The sequence below is a fragment of the Gallus gallus genome, chromosome 3 (genome assembly GCF_016699485.2).
Source record: "Gallus gallus isolate bGalGal1 chromosome 3, bGalGal1.mat.broiler.GRCg7b, whole genome shotgun sequence".
Taxonomy (NCBI): domain Eukaryota; kingdom Metazoa; phylum Chordata; class Aves; order Galliformes; family Phasianidae; genus Gallus; species Gallus gallus.
This window is the reverse complement of record NC_052534.1, coordinates 40,237,001-40,254,932: the sequence shown is the minus strand read 5'-3', so window position 1 is coordinate 40,254,932 and position 17,932 is coordinate 40,237,001. Positions and strand designations below refer to the sequence as shown.

The 17,932-nt window shown below is 35.4% G+C and overlaps 1 protein-coding gene across 2 annotated transcripts in view; it reads left to right on the top strand.

Moving 5' to 3' along the window:
- Positions 1-17,932, top strand: part of TTC13 (tetratricopeptide repeat domain 13) — a 35,883-nt gene that overhangs the window by 3,390 nt on the left and 14,561 nt on the right. For both annotated transcript variants that reach the window (XM_004935496.5, XM_004935495.5), the window contains exons 3-15: positions 1,030-1,105; positions 2,664-2,734; positions 4,701-4,766; positions 6,239-6,331; positions 7,095-7,211; positions 7,996-8,106; positions 8,452-8,534; positions 9,866-10,007; positions 11,918-12,092; positions 12,497-12,653; positions 13,699-13,829; positions 14,143-14,275; positions 16,544-16,636. In XM_004935496.5, the coding sequence (XP_004935553.1) occupies positions 1,030-1,105; positions 2,664-2,734; positions 4,701-4,766; positions 6,239-6,331; positions 7,095-7,211; positions 7,996-8,106; positions 8,452-8,534; positions 9,866-10,007; positions 11,918-12,092; positions 12,497-12,653; positions 13,699-13,829; positions 14,143-14,275; positions 16,544-16,636 (1,448 nt within the window). The remainder of the gene's footprint in view (positions 1-1,029; positions 1,106-2,663; positions 2,735-4,700; positions 4,767-6,238; positions 6,332-7,094; positions 7,212-7,995; positions 8,107-8,451; positions 8,535-9,865; positions 10,008-11,917; positions 12,093-12,496; positions 12,654-13,698; positions 13,830-14,142; positions 14,276-16,543; positions 16,637-17,932) is intronic.

Below are 17,932 nucleotides of genomic sequence, written 5' to 3'. Positions count from 1 at the left end.
TCTTCTCATTAGGTGTACAGGGCAGAAAGTATTCTTTTGATTTAGGGTGTTGACTTCTGCACCTGTAGGTCATTGAAATACCTGTCATGGGTACAAGAGATAGGACTTCTTTTGACTGAAGGAACCAATTAAAAAAAAAATAAAAAGAAAGAAGGGAGGAGGACAAAGTGCAGTCTTCTCAGGAATGAAGATAACAATGTTCTCTGAAGTTTAAAGTGTTAGACTGTCTTCTGTGAAGTAGAAGATGCATAGATGCACAGTTTACCTGAAGGAAAGGATGAAAACTGAAGAGTGAGAAAAATTCGTTTTTCCATTCTTACTTCCTAGAACAGTTTTGAAGGCTTTTATTAAATGAGCATTTTGAATTTTCTTACCATGTATTCCTCTGGTAGGCTTGCAGCTATCTGTGGAATACAGTTGTGAAGATGAACAGGGTACAGTATTTCTGTATTTTAGCTGTTGTCTCTCGCAAAATTGTTTTCTGTAGATAGGCTGTTTGAGGAACATAAATTTTAAACTTTGTTCAGCCTGCTGTAGTCTCATCAATAAATGTTGTTAGAAGGACAGCCTTTTTTCTTTAATGTGGTGCTGCAAAGTTAAGCTTGTCTCGTATTGCTGGAGTTATTTTCTTTTCAGTGCTTTATTTTGTTTTACTCTTCTGTAGTGCTCTTCCCTTTGTAGAGACAAGGGAATTAATTATTAATGGAATGAAGAACAGAAGCTTTCCTATGAAGTGGGATGTGTTAAACTTCTAAAACTTCATCTTAGTTGTAGTACAGAAATGGCAACCACCACTGAAATGTGATAAGGTCCTTTTATCTGAAATATTTGGCTACCCTTATGTTAGAAAGGACAGCAGAATCCTGCTGAAGAACAGTTTTTCTCCCTACAGAAGACTGGCAGTGTATTTGCTTTCATTTACAGCAATCACAGTGGTCTTAACATTTTGATTTAAAGCATTCTCTGTTAAATTTTTGTTAAATTATTTACCACTGTTTGCTAAACACTACAAACCGTGATGTTTTACAGAGTCAAGCAAAGTCGCTTGCAGAGCAGAAGAGATTTCCATTTGCTACTGATAATGACAACACAAATGAAGAACTAGGTAAGGTATCTTATAAGGTTTGTGCATGTGAATTACATGCTCATTGGTAGTAGTGAATATTTTGAAGCTAAACTAATGATTCCCAGGTGATACATTAATTTAAAATGATCCTAAGAAGCCTAGAGAGTTTTCTTTGGTGTCTTCCCAAGAATCCTTCCTGCTGTGGTCACTGGAATTCTTCACTGCATCTGCTTATGAAGGTGTTCAAAAATTAAGATTAAATTATATTAAACAGTGTCAGTTTTTGTCCCTTTGCAATCCACTACTTGCTGGTGTTTTTTTCAAAGCACACTTGGGGTAGAAGATGGAGGTATTTCAAATAAATCAACAAAAACTTTGAAGAAGTTACTTGCTCTGATTCTCCAAATGTGTATCCTCATTGGAAGCAGAGGTACTATGAGGGAGCAAAGAGATTACTGAGAGTGTAATTCGAGGAAGACAGAAGACTATCTTGTGTAACATCAAGGGGAGACTTTACTCATAATTTATCTAAGAAAGCAAAAACAACTGAGTAGATTTTTGTTGATTTAACTTCTGCTTTCAAGGATTTACCCAGCAAAACTTGAGGGCTTCATCTCTTTTTTTATTTATCTAGCAAACCTTGCTATACTTATAGAATCATTTGGGGTATATTGAACTTCCATCTAGCAGAAAAATAAATGATGCCTTTAATATCTGCTCTGTGGACTCTCAAGATTATGCCAGAAGGTCTCAATTGCTTTGATTGGCCTGTAGGCTGGCACCTACCTGCCCACTTTATGTCAAGTATGCCACAGTGTGAGGAGCCTGGGTCCTTCTAGAATCATAGAATCCATGGAGTTGGAAGGAACCTTTAAAGGTCATCCAGTCCAACTCCCCTGCAATGAACAGAGCATGCACAGCTAGACCAGATCACCCAATGCCTTATCCAGCCTTGCCTTGACAGTCTCCAAAGAACATCTTTCTAAAAACAGTTGCCTGTTTCTTTGTTGAATACTTGGATTCTGCTTCAAAGGAGGGATGTAAACCTTTTGTATCTTAAAATGAGTAAAGACTGTGTTTTTCAATCTCACTATAAAAACAGAATCACTTCAGTTTTTCTAGATACTTCATGTGAAGGAAAAAATTGTGAGCTAGTAAAGTTGAGCAGAACATGTGCACATGAGTAAAATCAAGTGCTTTCTAATGGAAGTGTCAAAATAGTACTAGTGTTAGCCAAACTCACAACTTGAGGGGTCATCTAGGGCCGTCAAATGGAGTCATGGTGTCTTTTCTTAGTGCCAAGTACTTCAGAAGCTAACGTGAACTCTTTCCTGTACAGCTTGTAAAAAGGAGAGGGGTAAAGCAAACACTGAACTGCAAAACAATTCTGATGAACGTAATCCAAACTGAATAATTAACAAATGGTAGGTAATGGTTAAAGAAAGCGATTTTTAGTGGTGGTTTAGAAAACCCTTGGTTGTCTACCTCTTCAGTGCAATAAAAGGACTAATACATTTTATAATTTGGTTGTATTTAATATATGTATTTAAAAACAACTATTTTTGGTGTTTTACTTACACTTGTAACTTCTTTTTAGCAATTGCTTATGTGTTGATTGGCAACGGCTTGTATGATGAAGCCATACGACAGTTTTCAACAATGCTGCAGGTAAGTTTTCTTTTTGGACTCCTTACGCTAAATATAGTATTAAAAATATCACTTTGTGAAATTACCCACTACAACTTACTGCTTCTACCACAATGGGTATAGAATTAAGGTTTTTAAAGTGAAAGCAATTGCTCTGTTATTTGTTCTTTTTTGTTGTTGTTGTTGCATCCAAACATAGACAGGCTCTTAAAGTCAGGTGATTCAGCATCTCTTTTGGTGGTTATTTTTCTCATCTGTAGGAATAATGTTTTTATGACTTTCTGAAGAAATGGCACCTTCAGAAACTGACATATGCAAATTGAAGTTCTTTAATTTCTTAGGGTGTAGACAGAGATCTTTTTAATTTGTGCATGTGAATGCGTGTGGGAGGAGGTGGGCTGCAGTTGTTACTAGTAACATAAGGAGAAAGCTAAACAAGATCATTTATTGCTAGTGTCAAATATCCTGCTGTGTGCTCAGTGATATTCTGAATCTTCTATGAATCTAGGTAGCCACATAAGAAAACAAACAAACAAAAATAAGAAAAGCCCAACACCTAAAGCTGGTTTCAAGCTACTGTATTTGCATGGCTAAGAACCTGTGACTACTAGAAGTATGTGCCTGGTTTTTGTTCTAAACTGATTGTAGTATACAAATGCAAGTAATAAGTAGGAAATAATATTGTGTATTTCAATTCAGATCACATATGGTTCATATTTAAATTGAGTGACAGTATAGCAATTCAACAGAATAATTGTAGGGAGCTTATCAGAGGACAAAAAAGGTTTGAAGCAGTATTTTTTTTTTTTCTCAGGTATATAGAGATCTGTCATTGGTTTGTTTCTGATATGAGGAATGATTTAATTTATTTATCTTTCTAATGACAAGTCGTGCTTCCAAAAAACACTGGAATTATAAAACACTTCCTGCATTCTGTTGAGTAAGAAGGTAGAAAGTCAAGATAAGCAAGATATAGCAACTCTAGAAAGTTGCCATGAAAAATGTGTGTATGATAGAGTAGATTTGTAAGACACACATTTCAGTTGTAATCATGATATGATTGGATGCCTCAGAGAATGTAAACTGACTGTGATTGCTCTTGTCTTCCATCATTTTAAATAAACATAAAGCAAGTATTAGAACACTTAACAGAACAAAACAGTCATGTTTAGTCAATGTATTAAAAGTAGAAAAGTTACCTGAAGCTGACGTTGGCAAGTGTACGCTTGGAATCAGCTGAAGCCTGGCGATCTGTCAGCGCTGGTTATACCACTTATCTGTTGTTTAGTCAATGAAGTAATTTGCTTCCTGGCAGTTGTCCCAGGTAGATGAGACCAGGTCCATTCCACACACTGCTGTAGCACGGCTGTGTACCTCTTTGCAGTTACGGTGTGTGATACCTGACTGACTTTTAGGGAATCACTGACAGTGTAAGCATAACTGTGCCGGGAAAACCTTCTTGCAATTGTAGTTCTTCATATTTGGTTGGGAAACCGTGGCTGGATTAAATATTATTGGACAAGATTTTTCACTGCTAGAATCCATCAGAATCTAAACTCATTTCTTTTTGTGTAATAAAACTAAATCGTAAATACGACTAGGGGAATATAAGGAATATAAAAGTGTACCTGTATCTCTTCTGTATTTTGCTATTGGTTGCTTTTGCTATAAAGTGGTGTAAAAAAAAAAAAAAAAAAAAAAGCCCTCTGTGGATAGCATTATTTCTCATGTGAAATCTCTTTTTCATCAGATTAATGGAGATGTTTAGCTCATTTTCCTAACAAATAATTCCTTAATAATTCCAGTAAATTAAACTGAAAGTTGTGAGCACGTGGAAGTATAGGTTGTAATACAATCAACTTAATGTCTTTGCCTGGCAACTGTGATTGTGTATTGCTTACTGGTTAATGTTAACAAGAGTTAAACATACTCTGAAGAAAAATGTTTATTTTTTAACTGACTGTAGTACTTGTTTTCAATCTAACAGGAAGAACCAGAGTTGGTTAGTGCAATTTATGGACGAGGGATAGCATACGGAAAAAAGGGACTCCATGTAAGTAAATAATTATTTAAAGTAAAACTTCCTGAATTATTTGAATCTAAACTATAAGAAGGCCTGTTATAGAAGGGGGAGCTAGATTGATAAGAACTTGATAGGTTTGTATCAAATTGCTTTGTGCTGTCTTCCTATAGTGGTGCTGAAGTATTCCATCTCCTCTCGGTAGGTACTATGTAAAATAGTGATCTCTTCTCATAGAATCATAGAATCACTTTGGGCTGTACTACTGCACCCATGGGTACGTTATCTTTGTATGAATGTGGAAATAAAGCAACATGAAGCAAGGTGCCAAAGGTGAATATAGGTTCAGTTGTGAGTGGTGTATAGTAAGGCTGAGGGCTGGGAGCCACATCCACTGGAAAGCATTAACTAAAAAGGTAACAAGCAAAATCTAAGAGATTGTTCTTTCAACTCCCACTGAATTTAGTTTCATATCTTGTCAGTATTTAGAAATGAAGAAGTCTTACTGCAATGTGGAATGATCATCAGCTCTTGCAATCCAGTAGGCTTTATGTTGCTTCTTGATTGCCAAGCTTCATGAAATTTGTATTTCTTTTAATTTGTTCAAGAAGATTTGAAGTAAAATTGTTTAGAGCTGCTCAAAAATTTCTTGAGCAAAAGTGAGTTTAAAAGTAACTTGAATTTCTGTAGCCTGTTAACTCATGATTGAGTAGTTTCTGGATATTCTAGAGGGAAGAAGAGTTGAATTCAAGTTCTTGAAAATTTACTTTGTGCAGGATCTTTAATTCTTTGCAGTTGCTGATGGGAGATTAAAATCTCTCATATTTGCACATTTTTAACAGCACTGTGGTTTGTTGAGTTACATCGGAACTTTAGACAGTTTCCCTTCATAAAATGGGGCTTCTGTGAACAATACTGTTGAGTTACAAGAAGGTGGTAATTAGCACCTTGGAAATTTCTTTGCCTTAAAAAAGATGAATGAAATCTAATTCAGACCTTGCGATATAACCAGGTTTTGTTTGTTTGTTCTGTAGGTGAAGTAACTGCTCCCATCCTACAATTTATAGAGGAATATATAAAAACTTAGACTAGATACTGATGTCATCAGTCTATTTGCCAGTTAGACTAGATACTGATGTCATCAGTCTATTTGCCAGAACTCCTAACATTAAGTTATAGATGGTACTCATGAAAACACTGTTGTGATTTCATGTGAGAGCTTGATCCAGCTTTCCTCCCAAGAAAAAGAACTATTGATCTGTAAACTCCATGTTTATTCAGTTACATAAATGAGCTACTAGAAGGGTAACACACAGTTGATATGTACAAGGAGAGTTTTTTCTGTTAACATGTAGGAGTTTTTTCAGTTATTTGTGGTGTACAGCATCTCAGTCTTGTTAGCAAGGGTGTGTAAGGCATCTTTACCAAATGAGTATTTCTTTGGTCTTCAGAGGATATTACTCTGGGTATGCACAGTTGTTTACCTTGTTTTTCTCTCATTTCAGGACGTGAAAAATGCTGAGCTTGCTCTTTTTGAGCTTAGTAGGGTCATTAGTCTAGAACCAGATCATCCTGAAGTATTTGAACAGCGAGCAGAAGTGAGCATTTTTTCTCTTTTCATCCTTTTGGAAGTCATTGCTGTTAAATAACATTTTCAGTGTAATTTTCAGTGTAATTTCTGGAATGTTTACTTTTAAAATTAAACGTGGCATTACTGTAGCCAATGGAATAGCTCTGCCTGTTCCCTTATTAAGCTTATTGTTAGTACAAGTTGTGAAAATCCCCACCTTACGAAGAACAAGTTTTTAATCAAATGCTTTGGTTTCATGTTTATGAATATAAATAAAATGTCATTCAGATATGCAAATAATTTTTATTCAGCCAATTAAGCTATTGAAAATGGATTTCAAGTAGTTGAGTTAGATAACTCAAGAACATGCGTAACTCAAAATAATGCATATTAATAGTAAATGCCATAATTTGAAATAAAGTTGTAATTTTCATGCTTTTCATTGATTCTAATACATTCTATAGTAATGCTTATCTAAAAAATGTGAAAGGCATTCATTTAAATGGAAAATGAACAACTTTTAGTTGAACGGAATGTTTTGCCTTCGTTGAAAAGGATTATGAGAACATCTTAATTACTTTTCCAGTTGAGAACGGTGGAGTTCTTTGAAATACAGTTTTGTTTTTTTCTTTTACTTATTTTTATTTGAAATACAAAGTTTCTGCAAATGGTGGTGGTAATGGTGAAGTACAGTTGTATTCCAGGGGGAAAATACTTTCAGATTTTCCATTTTATTTATAAGAGTTTTTAAAAAACAGGCACTGAAACGTATATATTTATTTGCCTCTTAGATATTGTCTCCACTGGGACGAATCAGTGAAGCATTATCTGATCTCACCAAAGCTATTCAGTTACAACCATCAGCGCGGCTCTACCGACACAGAGGTACCCTGTACTTCATATCTGAGGTTAGTAGATTTGGGGGATCCTGTTTGATTCTGGTTGTGTGGGTGTTTCTGTTGCTGTCCTTTGTAGCTTTTAGTACAAGTTGTTACTGTTGTTCAAGAGCATCTTCGGTATTTAAATGAGTAAACAACAATAAAAGTCCTGCTTTTTCTGTATGTAACTTTCCAGCAGTTCAGAGATATTATTCAGTAATTTCATCTATGTATCTATTTAATGCAGAGAGCAGCTGTATGGTTTTCTTTAACTGCACATCTCTAATTATTTTGTTCATTTGAGGAATTGGATATAGATATAGTTTGTTTTGATTTATAACCTACAGCTACGTTTGGGCAGTATTTTAGATATCAGTCTCAAAAGGAAAAACAATATGGCTGACGCAGTAACTACCACATATCTCAATAAGTAAATAAATACAAAAATTCTAATATCCTGTTTTGTTGTGTATCAGTTGTCTTACACATTGGAGATATGTTGTTCGTTTTACACTAAGCATTGTCTGAACGCTAAATAGCTGATAATTCACTTTTCTCTGATCTCACTTTCTGTTTAGCTATTTTTTCGGTTTACTATATGTCATATAGCACTTGCTGAAAATCAAGTTGGAAATGTATTATGCATCTCTTGTTCCTCAGTATTTTGAGTGGCAGTTGCCAATTGTTACTGCTTAGCTCTGAGGCTAGCTTTCTATATCAAACAAAATTTAATAGTTTAATTCTATGAAGATACAAATTTGTATCCCTCTTTATTTGTATTTTTCATCTGTCATCTGAAATGTTCTTATTGCAGGACTATGCAACGGCCCATGAGGATTTTCAGCACTCACTGGAACTGAACAAAAATCAGCCTATAGCTATGCTTTATAAAGGCTTAACGTTTTTTCACAGAGGACTTTTGAAGGTAAAGCAATATTAAATAATAGTTTATATAGAACAAGCTAGGTGTTGATATACTTTTATATTTTTCTCACATATGCCATGTAAGTACAACTGACCTTGCTGGATATCGATGAATATACAACACATAATTGATGATGGTTATGTATTACTTTCAGAGATGTTTGTATTTGGCATCCCTACAATCTCTATGATGTTATTCTGTGTTTGTTTGTTTTTTCATGGAATGAAGACTCCCTAGGGGTTTGTAAAGGGGAAGGGGATGAAGAGGAAATAATGCTAAATTATTCCTTGAATGGGCTAGAAGGCGATCAAGGAAATTACTAATATCATGTTGGTGTCTTTACAGGAAGCCATTGAATCTTTCAAAGAAGCTCTGAAACAGAAAGCAGACTTCATAGATGCCTATAAAAGTCTAGGACAAGCCTACAGGTAACGACAGTCAGAAATAGTTTTAAGCTCTTTTTCTGTGTAATTATTTAAAATGCACTTCCGCATTTCACACATTTGTTACAAATCCATACAGAACTGTATATGTATTTGGTGGTTTCTCAGGCCAGTATGGTATGTCAGGTGTTCAGTTCAAATTATTTCTAAGTTTGCTTTGTAATTTTAATTCAGTTCCTAGGAGCTCCTGATCAAAGGTTAGATGATTTGCAGATACTTAGCATACTTAAAGCATATCTCACAGATGTTTTCTTTAACAATGGAAACATTTAATACAAAATATATTTTTATATTTCATTTGATTATTGTGCTCATTAGTTGCTGAGATTATTGTGCTAATTAAATTTATGAACTGCACATGGCATTGTGAATATGGCTTTTTTAGCAGCAGTTGTCTGTTAGATCCTTTATCAGTTTATCTCTTGTCACCACTACTATTTTGAGGATTAATCTAGCTAGGATATTTTTAATGTAAATATGTAGTTACTTTTACTATCAATTAAATAAAAAGAAGTTCCAAGCCTAACTTAAGTAGTATTCACTTAAAAAAAAAAAAAAAAATTGCATCAAAAATAGTTTAGTTTACTGTTGAGTGAAATGTGTTACTTTTAAGGTGGTCTGCAGATAACTATTAAGGAGAAAAATACGCATACCTTGTATTTAACAAGAAGAGAAGATAAATTAGTTGTCAACTGATAATCTGCACACCGTAGTTCTTTCCCCAACCTGCTGTCTTTTGTCAGTTCTTTATTTCATATTTTAATATATTATCTTTGGACATTGCTGCAGCACCCATGCTGTAGATCAGCAGCAAGAATGTATCTCAAGGGTAAGTTTGGGCAGAGTTGATGGTTACTTACAAATTTTTAGTTACATGATTGTGTGCTCTTTTTCTTCAGGATGTATGCTTCCTTCAGCATACAGAACACACATTTTTTTCACTGAAAGCAGTGGATTACATTTGTTGTAGAATCACTGAATATCCCGAGTTGGAAGGGACCCGTAAGAATCATTGAGTCCAGTTCCTGGCTCTATACACAATCACCCAAAAATCAGGTCATACGTCTGAGAGTGTTGCCCAGATGCTTCTTGAATGCTGGCAAGCTCAGTGCCATGACCACTGCCCTGGGGAGCCTGTTCCACTCCTCAGCCACTTGCTCCAGCCATTAAAAAACAGTTGCAGAATCCTTCCTTTTTTTTAAGGAGACTTTCCAGTGATATTTCATTCCTTTTTAATGATATTTCCTGTGGACAAATGAAAACAACTTTTTTTTTTCTCCTGTGTTCCTCACTTTACACTTTATGAAACTCCATAGGGAACTTGGGAACTTCGATGCTGCTACAGAGAGCTTCCAGAAGGCTTTGCTGTTAAATCAAAATCATGTTCAAACATTACAGCTGAAAGGAATGATGCTTTATCATCACGGTAGCTTAGATGAAGCACTGAAGAATTTTAAGGTATGCAGTGGAAGGCCGTAAGTTAATAAATTAAAAATGTTTTAATAAGGAGTAGCAAACAAGAAATGTTTTTAAAAAAACAAAAAACAAACCAACAAACCACAAGGTTTTCTGAATACAAAAATGGTTGTGCGTTTGTATTAAAACACAGTTTTGAAGTCTGTTGTAGAAGATACATAAACCTGACAGTTGAAAACTGAAAATGAAATTCGGCTGAAACAAAGATACATCCTGGAAGTGCAGGATGAATTTCTGAAAACCAAGTGCCAGTTGAAAAGTTTTATCTGGTTTTTGCTAATACTTTACTTTGAGTTGAAGCCTAATGGCTTTGGTTTTTTTTTTATAATTGAGGGAAGAAAGTATGTAGTCTTTTTTCTAATTTTAAACTTAAAATATGCATACGAATTTCTAATGTTTATATAATTTTTTTTAACTTATTTCCTTTGTTTGAAACCACTGTCACTATACAGTGATCTGTCTGACTTACAAAAAGAGCCAACAGTGTGTGTTTCCGTAGATAAACAAAATCTTGCTTCTTTCTGCGCACACTAAGTAACAGCCTCATTTTGCAGGCAAATCAATAAAACATATGTTGATCATGTGTTCATATCCTAAAATAATAATTGAAATGAGATGTCCACATGAGTGTGTCATTTCCTGAATGAATCATAGAATGGCCTGGGCTGAAAAGGACCACAGTGATAATCTAGTTTCAACATCCCCCCCGCTATGTGCAGGGACACCAACCACTAGACCAGGCTGCCCAGAGCCGCATCCAGCCTGGCCTTGAATGCCTCCAGGGATGGGGCATCCACAACCTCCTTGGGCACCCTGTTCCAGTACATCACCACCCTCTATGTGGAAAAACTTCCTCCTAATATCCAAGCTAAACCTCCCCTGTCCCAGTTTAAAGCCATTCCCCCTTGTCCTATCACTATCCACCCTCGTAAACAGCCATTCCTCCTCCTGTTTATACGCTCCCTTCAAGTATTGGAAGGCCACAATGAGGTCTCCTTCGAGCCTTCTCTTCTCCAAGCTCAAAAAAAAATCCAAGTTCCCTCAACCTTTCCTCATAGGAGAGGTGCTCCAGCCCTCTGATCGTCTTAGTGGCCTTCCTCTGGACCCACTCCAAGAGTTCCACGTCTTTCTTGTACTGGTGGCCCCAGGCCTGGATGCAGTACAGCAGAAGGAGCCTCACAAGAACTGAGTAGAGGGGGACAATCACTTCCGTCTCCCTGCTGGCCACCCCTTTTTTAATGCAGCCCAGAACACAGTTGGCTATGCTTATCCCGGGGAGTGCTTTGTCAGGCATTACATGTATCTCTTCCATAATGCAGTTTGTAGATACTGGTGTAATTGAAAAGATGTTTAAACTTTTAAGGCAAATATGCTTTTCTAAAGAGATGTAACTGTCAGAAAAAGAATTAGAGTAATGCTGAGTGTTTAAGTATAAACTTGCTCTGTGTTTAACATACAGTAAATATTTGACTAACATAATGAGGTACTCTAATGCATGAACTAGGGAACATAGGGATTGAAGAAATGACATGACAAAAATGTTGAACTATTAAAAAATCACCCATTACTAGTATCATCAGGAATATGTTCTTTTTTCCTAGTTGAATGAAACTAATGAAACTGTAATGCTATTGCCATTAGTGCAAACATGATCTACTTTCGTAACAACAAAAGTGAGATAAAAAGCACGTTTACATTGGCTTTTTCTTCTGTTTTCTTTAGTGAAGCTAAAAATAGTTTTCTGTCTTAGGAATTTGATGAACAGCATTACTTGAAAGAAAATTTTGATGTAATGTGGGGCTTAATAATCAATACCGAACAAGTTATCTTATTTGAAGACATTCATTCTCTCTTTCTTGATCTATGGGTATTTTGTTCCTTTAATCTCTTAGAGGTGCCTACAGCTAGAACCATACAATGAAGTATGTCAGTATATGAAAGGACTCAGCCACGTTGCGATGGGACAGTTTTATGAAGGCATTAAAGCTCAGACTAAAGTTATGTTAAATGATCCACTGCCAGGCCAGAAGGCTAGCCCAGAGTATCTGAAAGTGAAATATCTCCGAGGTGAGTTGAAATTTTTGTTTATTAGCTTAATTTAGTTTTGTTGTTTTCTTAATTCCTTTGAAAGTGCACACATGCTTATAGTTGGCCATTCTAATGAAACCATTGTGTATTCTAGTGAGTGCTGTAGAGTATGTCATCCAAAAATGTATGGGCTTAGTAGTAGATCATATGGTTAAAAGCCAGGGCCATAAGTCAAATGTATTTTTCTGTGTACTGGTAAATACTTAGCTGAAGTAGAAGTATTTCTGTCTTGGAAATTAGCTAATAGCAAAATTTTATTATCTAAAAGCAACATCTTATTAAAATCGTATTGCATAACTGACAAATGTATAACCTGTGGTTTCATATAATTACTGTAGTAAACTGATGTACAAATGGGTTTTAATTTTATTTCTTTCCTCCAGAGTATTCTAGATACTTGCATGCACACTTGGATACCCCTCTTACAGAATATAATATTGATATAGATCTCCCTGGAAACTTCAAGGACCACTGGGCCAAAAATCTTCCTTTTCTCATAGAAAATTATGAAGAACAACCAGGGTTACAGCCACATATAAAGTGAGTATTTTTTATTTCTTTAAGCCTGCCCCAATGTTTTTTAAAATGTTGACTTCTAAAGATGTAATTCTAAGGCACTTAGACCTGCCTTTTCTCTAAGTTTATTCCAAAATCTCTGGGATTGGAGTTGATCTATTTCATAAGAAAGAAAGAATGAAGCTTCTATGATTTAAGATAGTTTTTGCAAGTTGATCTTCACGTAATCAAGTAATATTGTTTTACATTATACCGCTTTAATTATTCAAAATTCAATTTTGTTTTCTTTGCAAATAATGTTAAGATATCGATAAGTTTGAGATCCTCAGTACAGTATTATTTAGCACCCTTGCTACAGATTCTTCCTGCGTGCTCTTATTTTGTTATGGGTGTAATTTCCCAGGCATTAAGTGGATTTTTAGTAACAGCTGTGTTTCACTAGGAAAAGTATTCGCTAGAATAATTTACGTAACCGATATTTTAGAAGGAGCATCATTTTAGCCAACAAAGTAAGAGATGTTTTAGGCTAGTCTTTAGAAACTTGTACCTAAATGAAGGGTAGTTAGTTCACCTGCTGTAAATGCATTTCTAGATATATTCTCGTGTATTCCTTCTATGTATAATGCTGAGTTAAGGGTTTGGCTTTTGTGTGGTTCTGTTCTGTATGCACAATTTGTATTTTACAGAATTAAGAGAGAAGTCATACAACGAGTCTTCCAGTTTCTATATGTATTCTTATTTAGTGTTGAGGTTCCTCAGGGTATATGTAACACTGAAGGATGGTGTGTTGTCAGTTAACTCAGCGCCACTTAATATGAGAGGGTCTGAAGGCAAAAGAGCTTTTGGCAATAATAAGTTGAGTAGGACCAGGATTTGACTTCAGATACAGAACATAACTGCCATACAGTGTGTATGTTTGGTGACGGTGAGAAGAAATAGGTGTTCTTTATAAAGCTTTTGAGTATTTTCCACACAAACTATATTGATTACCATACAAACAAATTGTTTTATAACTTCTAGGATTTATGTTGCCAAGTTATGTCTGATGTATGTCTTTCTCTTCTGTAAGAGATGTATTATTTCAGAATTTTGAAAGCTATAGGACTGATGTGCAAGAACTCATATGTGTAGCTGATCATCTGGGTTCCATGATGCAGTATGAGACACCAGGATTTCTTCCAAATAAAAGAATACACAGAGGTATACTGAAAAAGCTCTATACATTTGAAAAATAAAAAGTTAGAATAGTTACAACTTAATGCTCTGCCTTTGCTATCTGTAAATTTATCTTAAGCTATATACATTTGAAATAATTAGTTTTAAAATGAAAATAATGGTATCAGCAATTTGGTTGGAAATTGTGATCTCCCTGTTCAGATTGATGTTGACAGTTTTGTCTGTAAGTACATCACTTCCCTGCTTTAGTTTTATTGTCTGTATGAAAATAAGCATCTGGTTCTAATTGATTTTCTGCTTCTGTTGTTGTTTGTCTTTCTTTCCTCCCACCTCCCAGCAATGGGGTTGGCTACTTTAGAGGTAATGCAAGCTGTGCAGAGAACATGGGCAAACTCAAAAGTTCGGATGAATGGGAAAACAAGACTGATGCAGTGGAGGGATATGTTTGATATTGCTGTGAAGTGGCGAAGGTAATGGTAAAAGAAGAGAGAAAACAAGCCTTAAGTTTAACAGTGGTGCATGCTTCAATTAACCAAGGGGCTGAAATCAGAACAGGTAGAACAATTATTCTTTCTTTGCTAGAAACAGGTGGATGTTAGCCTATGTACTTGAATGTATCTTTGTGTGCATATCCTCATCCAGTCTGAAAAATCCAATGCAATCCTTAAAGGGCTTTGTAGCAATGCATCATCTAAATGAAGAGCTTAGACTGAGGCGTTCTGGGGCTTGAGGGGTGTTTACTTGGTCTGGTTTTTTGTTTGAAGTTCGTAATGTAAACAGAGTAGACTAAAACAGGAATGTCTTAAATGTCTTACAAACACGGATGGGATCAGTTCTTGGTCCACACATTTATATAATTAGATTCGTCTGAAAAATTTGAGTTCGGGGCTCTCTTAATGTGTCTCCCAGCTTGCTTTTCTTTCACTTCTCCCAATGCATAAAACATTCATCATAAGAATAGCTTTCCTCTCATTTCAACCAATTTTTTCTGTTTGTGAAGAAGTATGCAGTACAGAGTCTTTGGAACTGAGCTACTACTAATACAGCTGTTAGTTATAACTGTGTTAATTAGATCAATTGCCAATTGTTTGGAAGTTATTCATATAATGTATAATAATTTACTGATTTCTATTTTAGAAGGTCCTTTTTAGCTAAATTCTGTCCTTTAATACTCCATGTATATGTCATGCCAATACCACAGTATGTGCCTGCTATCAGTGGACCTTTCTGGTGCCCAATTCTTTAGAGAGAGGAATAAAAAACATAGGATGTTCTCACCTGGAGTTACACTCAAAGCAAATTCTTCAGAGTTGTTAATAGACAAAATCTGTAGTAACACAGCCATGTGATGATTATCACATTGGTCTCCTCACTTCAGCTTCCTTAGTGAGGAAGTTACCAGCTTGGGTTTCTTGTCCGTAGGTAAGTATCTGCACTGATTAAGCCCAGTGATTAATATAACTTTGCAACCTGTCAACAGCAAGGGCCAACTATAGGTAATTAAGAAAGGTAGAACAAGCACATAACAGTCATCAAGAATATTTTTGCAATCTGCTATATTTTTTTTGTTGCTTGTGCATTTCTTGAGTCAGAGTTCACATTTTTCTGTCATTATTCTGGCAGTAACATTAGCAGTTAAGACTAAGAATGAATTGAGGCTTTTTTTTTTTTTGAGACTAAGAAGTCAAAATACAGCATTTTATATTGGTTTAATTCTTTAAAAACCAAAAAACCTGTAAAATATTATCTCTCATAATAGATAACGTTAGTCCACTACAAACAGGCAGACTGCAAAGTCAAACTTCCTATTCAGGAGTTTTTTAGTTGATTCATTTTTAATTCTGTATGGGTGTTGGTATTGGCATTAATACATCACTCATACCACTGTGTTTAATTTTTAGAAGAACAGTTTTGAATGCAAAAAATTCTCCCTTAGATCAAATGAAACTTGCCACAGGAGGAATCCAGTATATATCTTAGTCAGTAGGAAGGTATTGCTTGTGGGTTCTGTTGGCAATGAGAGAGCTTTTGTTTTGTCCAAAGCACCTAAAAATGGACTAATCCTAGGCAGTTGAGTGAAGAATCCCAATTGCTGTAGGGTAACTAATTTTGTTTATGTGATAGTAGCATCTAGAAACCTTAGTGAAGTTGTGTCCCTATAATGCTTCTTTCTTCTGCAAAATAAAAGGCAATTTGTGTAGCAAAGAGCCTATTGTATAATAGCAAGTTAAAGTATGTAGGTGAAACGAACAAGGATAAGAAGAAATACAGTAATCTTATAGTATTAATAATAATTGTGCTGATCAACTACATATAATAGGCAAATTAAGAGCAGCAATCAGAGTGATAGCCTCTCCTTAAAAACAGACCTACCCAAAACATATTTGAAGCATATCAGCAGGACAGTGCTAGAAAAACATCTGTTGCCACTGCCTGGGCTACTGTTATTAATTATTAAATGAAAGACATCAAATGCAAGTGACTTTTTGTGGATGAAGCAAAGCTGTGAAAGACCTTCAGATGCACTGCAACTTTGTTTGAAGCCCTGATTTTGGGCGAGCTATAGCTACGTGAAATGCTTAATAATATTCTTAGGAACATCCTGAGTATGTTTCACTTCTTTGTGACCTCCTATTTCTAGCTTTTGCCTAAAATTATTCTGTGTAAGTGTAAAGTTGTGTCAGAAATATTACATGGAGTGAAATGTGTGTCAACAAAAATGTCTTTTGTCTTTGTAGGATAGCAGACCCCGACCAACCTGTGCTTTGGTTGGACCAAATGCCTGCACGAAGCCTTAGCAGAGGTTTCAATAACCACATTAATTTAATCAGGTATGAGATTTTCCAAAATTTTTCCACACACACACTAAGGAACTGAAATTTACTGGTTGTTTGTGAAACAGCGTGCTATAATATTCAATGCATACGTCCTTACTGTTTTGCCTCAATATTTATTCTTTATATTCTGATGGAACATTTGTTTTTTGTGCATACTCCTGATTTTTCCCTCATGACAATTCCTCTTTCTCCTGGATTTCAAGGGATAAGTAGTACCTGGAAGATGCATATTTTTACATGCCGTTTTTAATTCCCAAATGATCTAATGTTTGTATTTAAGGTAGAGTTCATCACAGTTTTAGTTCTTACAAACACTGCTTCTTGAATACAGGGGCAGTGATTATGAAACAAAGCAGTTCTGGTACCACTGTTCCTGACTTATAATAGAACAAAACAGTACTTGTTTAGTCTCACAGAATGTCAGATTAAAGCAAAGGTGACAAAAGTAAGTAACCTTACAAGGGTAATGGGTGTACTTTCAAACAAAGGTGAAGTTTAAGGTTCAACCACTGTTGTACGTTCCATCTTCTCCCATGCTGCAAGACTCAAAATTGCAGTCAAGACAGCGCTACCACCCATTAAGTGGTAGAAGTGTGAGAGACTCGATGTGGCAACATCACTGTCAATCACAGGAGCAGAGGGTGTTTGTAAGTAAATACGTAAGCAAGATTTCGTCTTTTCTTCTCCCCCACTATTGGAAGTATTGAATCTTTGATCTGTCATTCTGCTTTTATATCTGTTTCTTTCTTTTTGAGAAAGCATCTGGAAAAGGACAGGGGAAGTAAAGCCTTCTCAAGAATAATTTTCTGTAGAGAAAGGCAGTGATATTCTTGATCACTTTGAATCCCAAGTTATAACTGCTTTCGTTGATTAACTTTCCATAATAGTGGTTTGTTTCTGCTTTTGAATTCCCTCCTGATGATTTCACATCAGGTGTGGGATAAAAGAAAGGAATATGTTCAAGTGGTAGTATGTTTGTTTAAAAAAAATAAAAGAAAAGGAAACTTTTGAAACATGCTTCAGTCCTTTATAGTTTCTAAGCAAAAGCTTAGTAAATTATAAAATAACACTAGGAGATTATACAGGCCTATTCAACAGGAAAATGGATGGCTGCTAATTGAAGATATTAATGGGCTACAGAACTGTCACTTTTTTTTTGTTGATAAATGAGATCATTCTGTGGTCTTTTCATCTGTTTTTCAGGGACATTGCTTTATATAAAGCTTATGATTTGAAAATTGTTCTGAGTTGTTCTTAGAGCATGGATATGTGAAAACTAAGTATAATAGA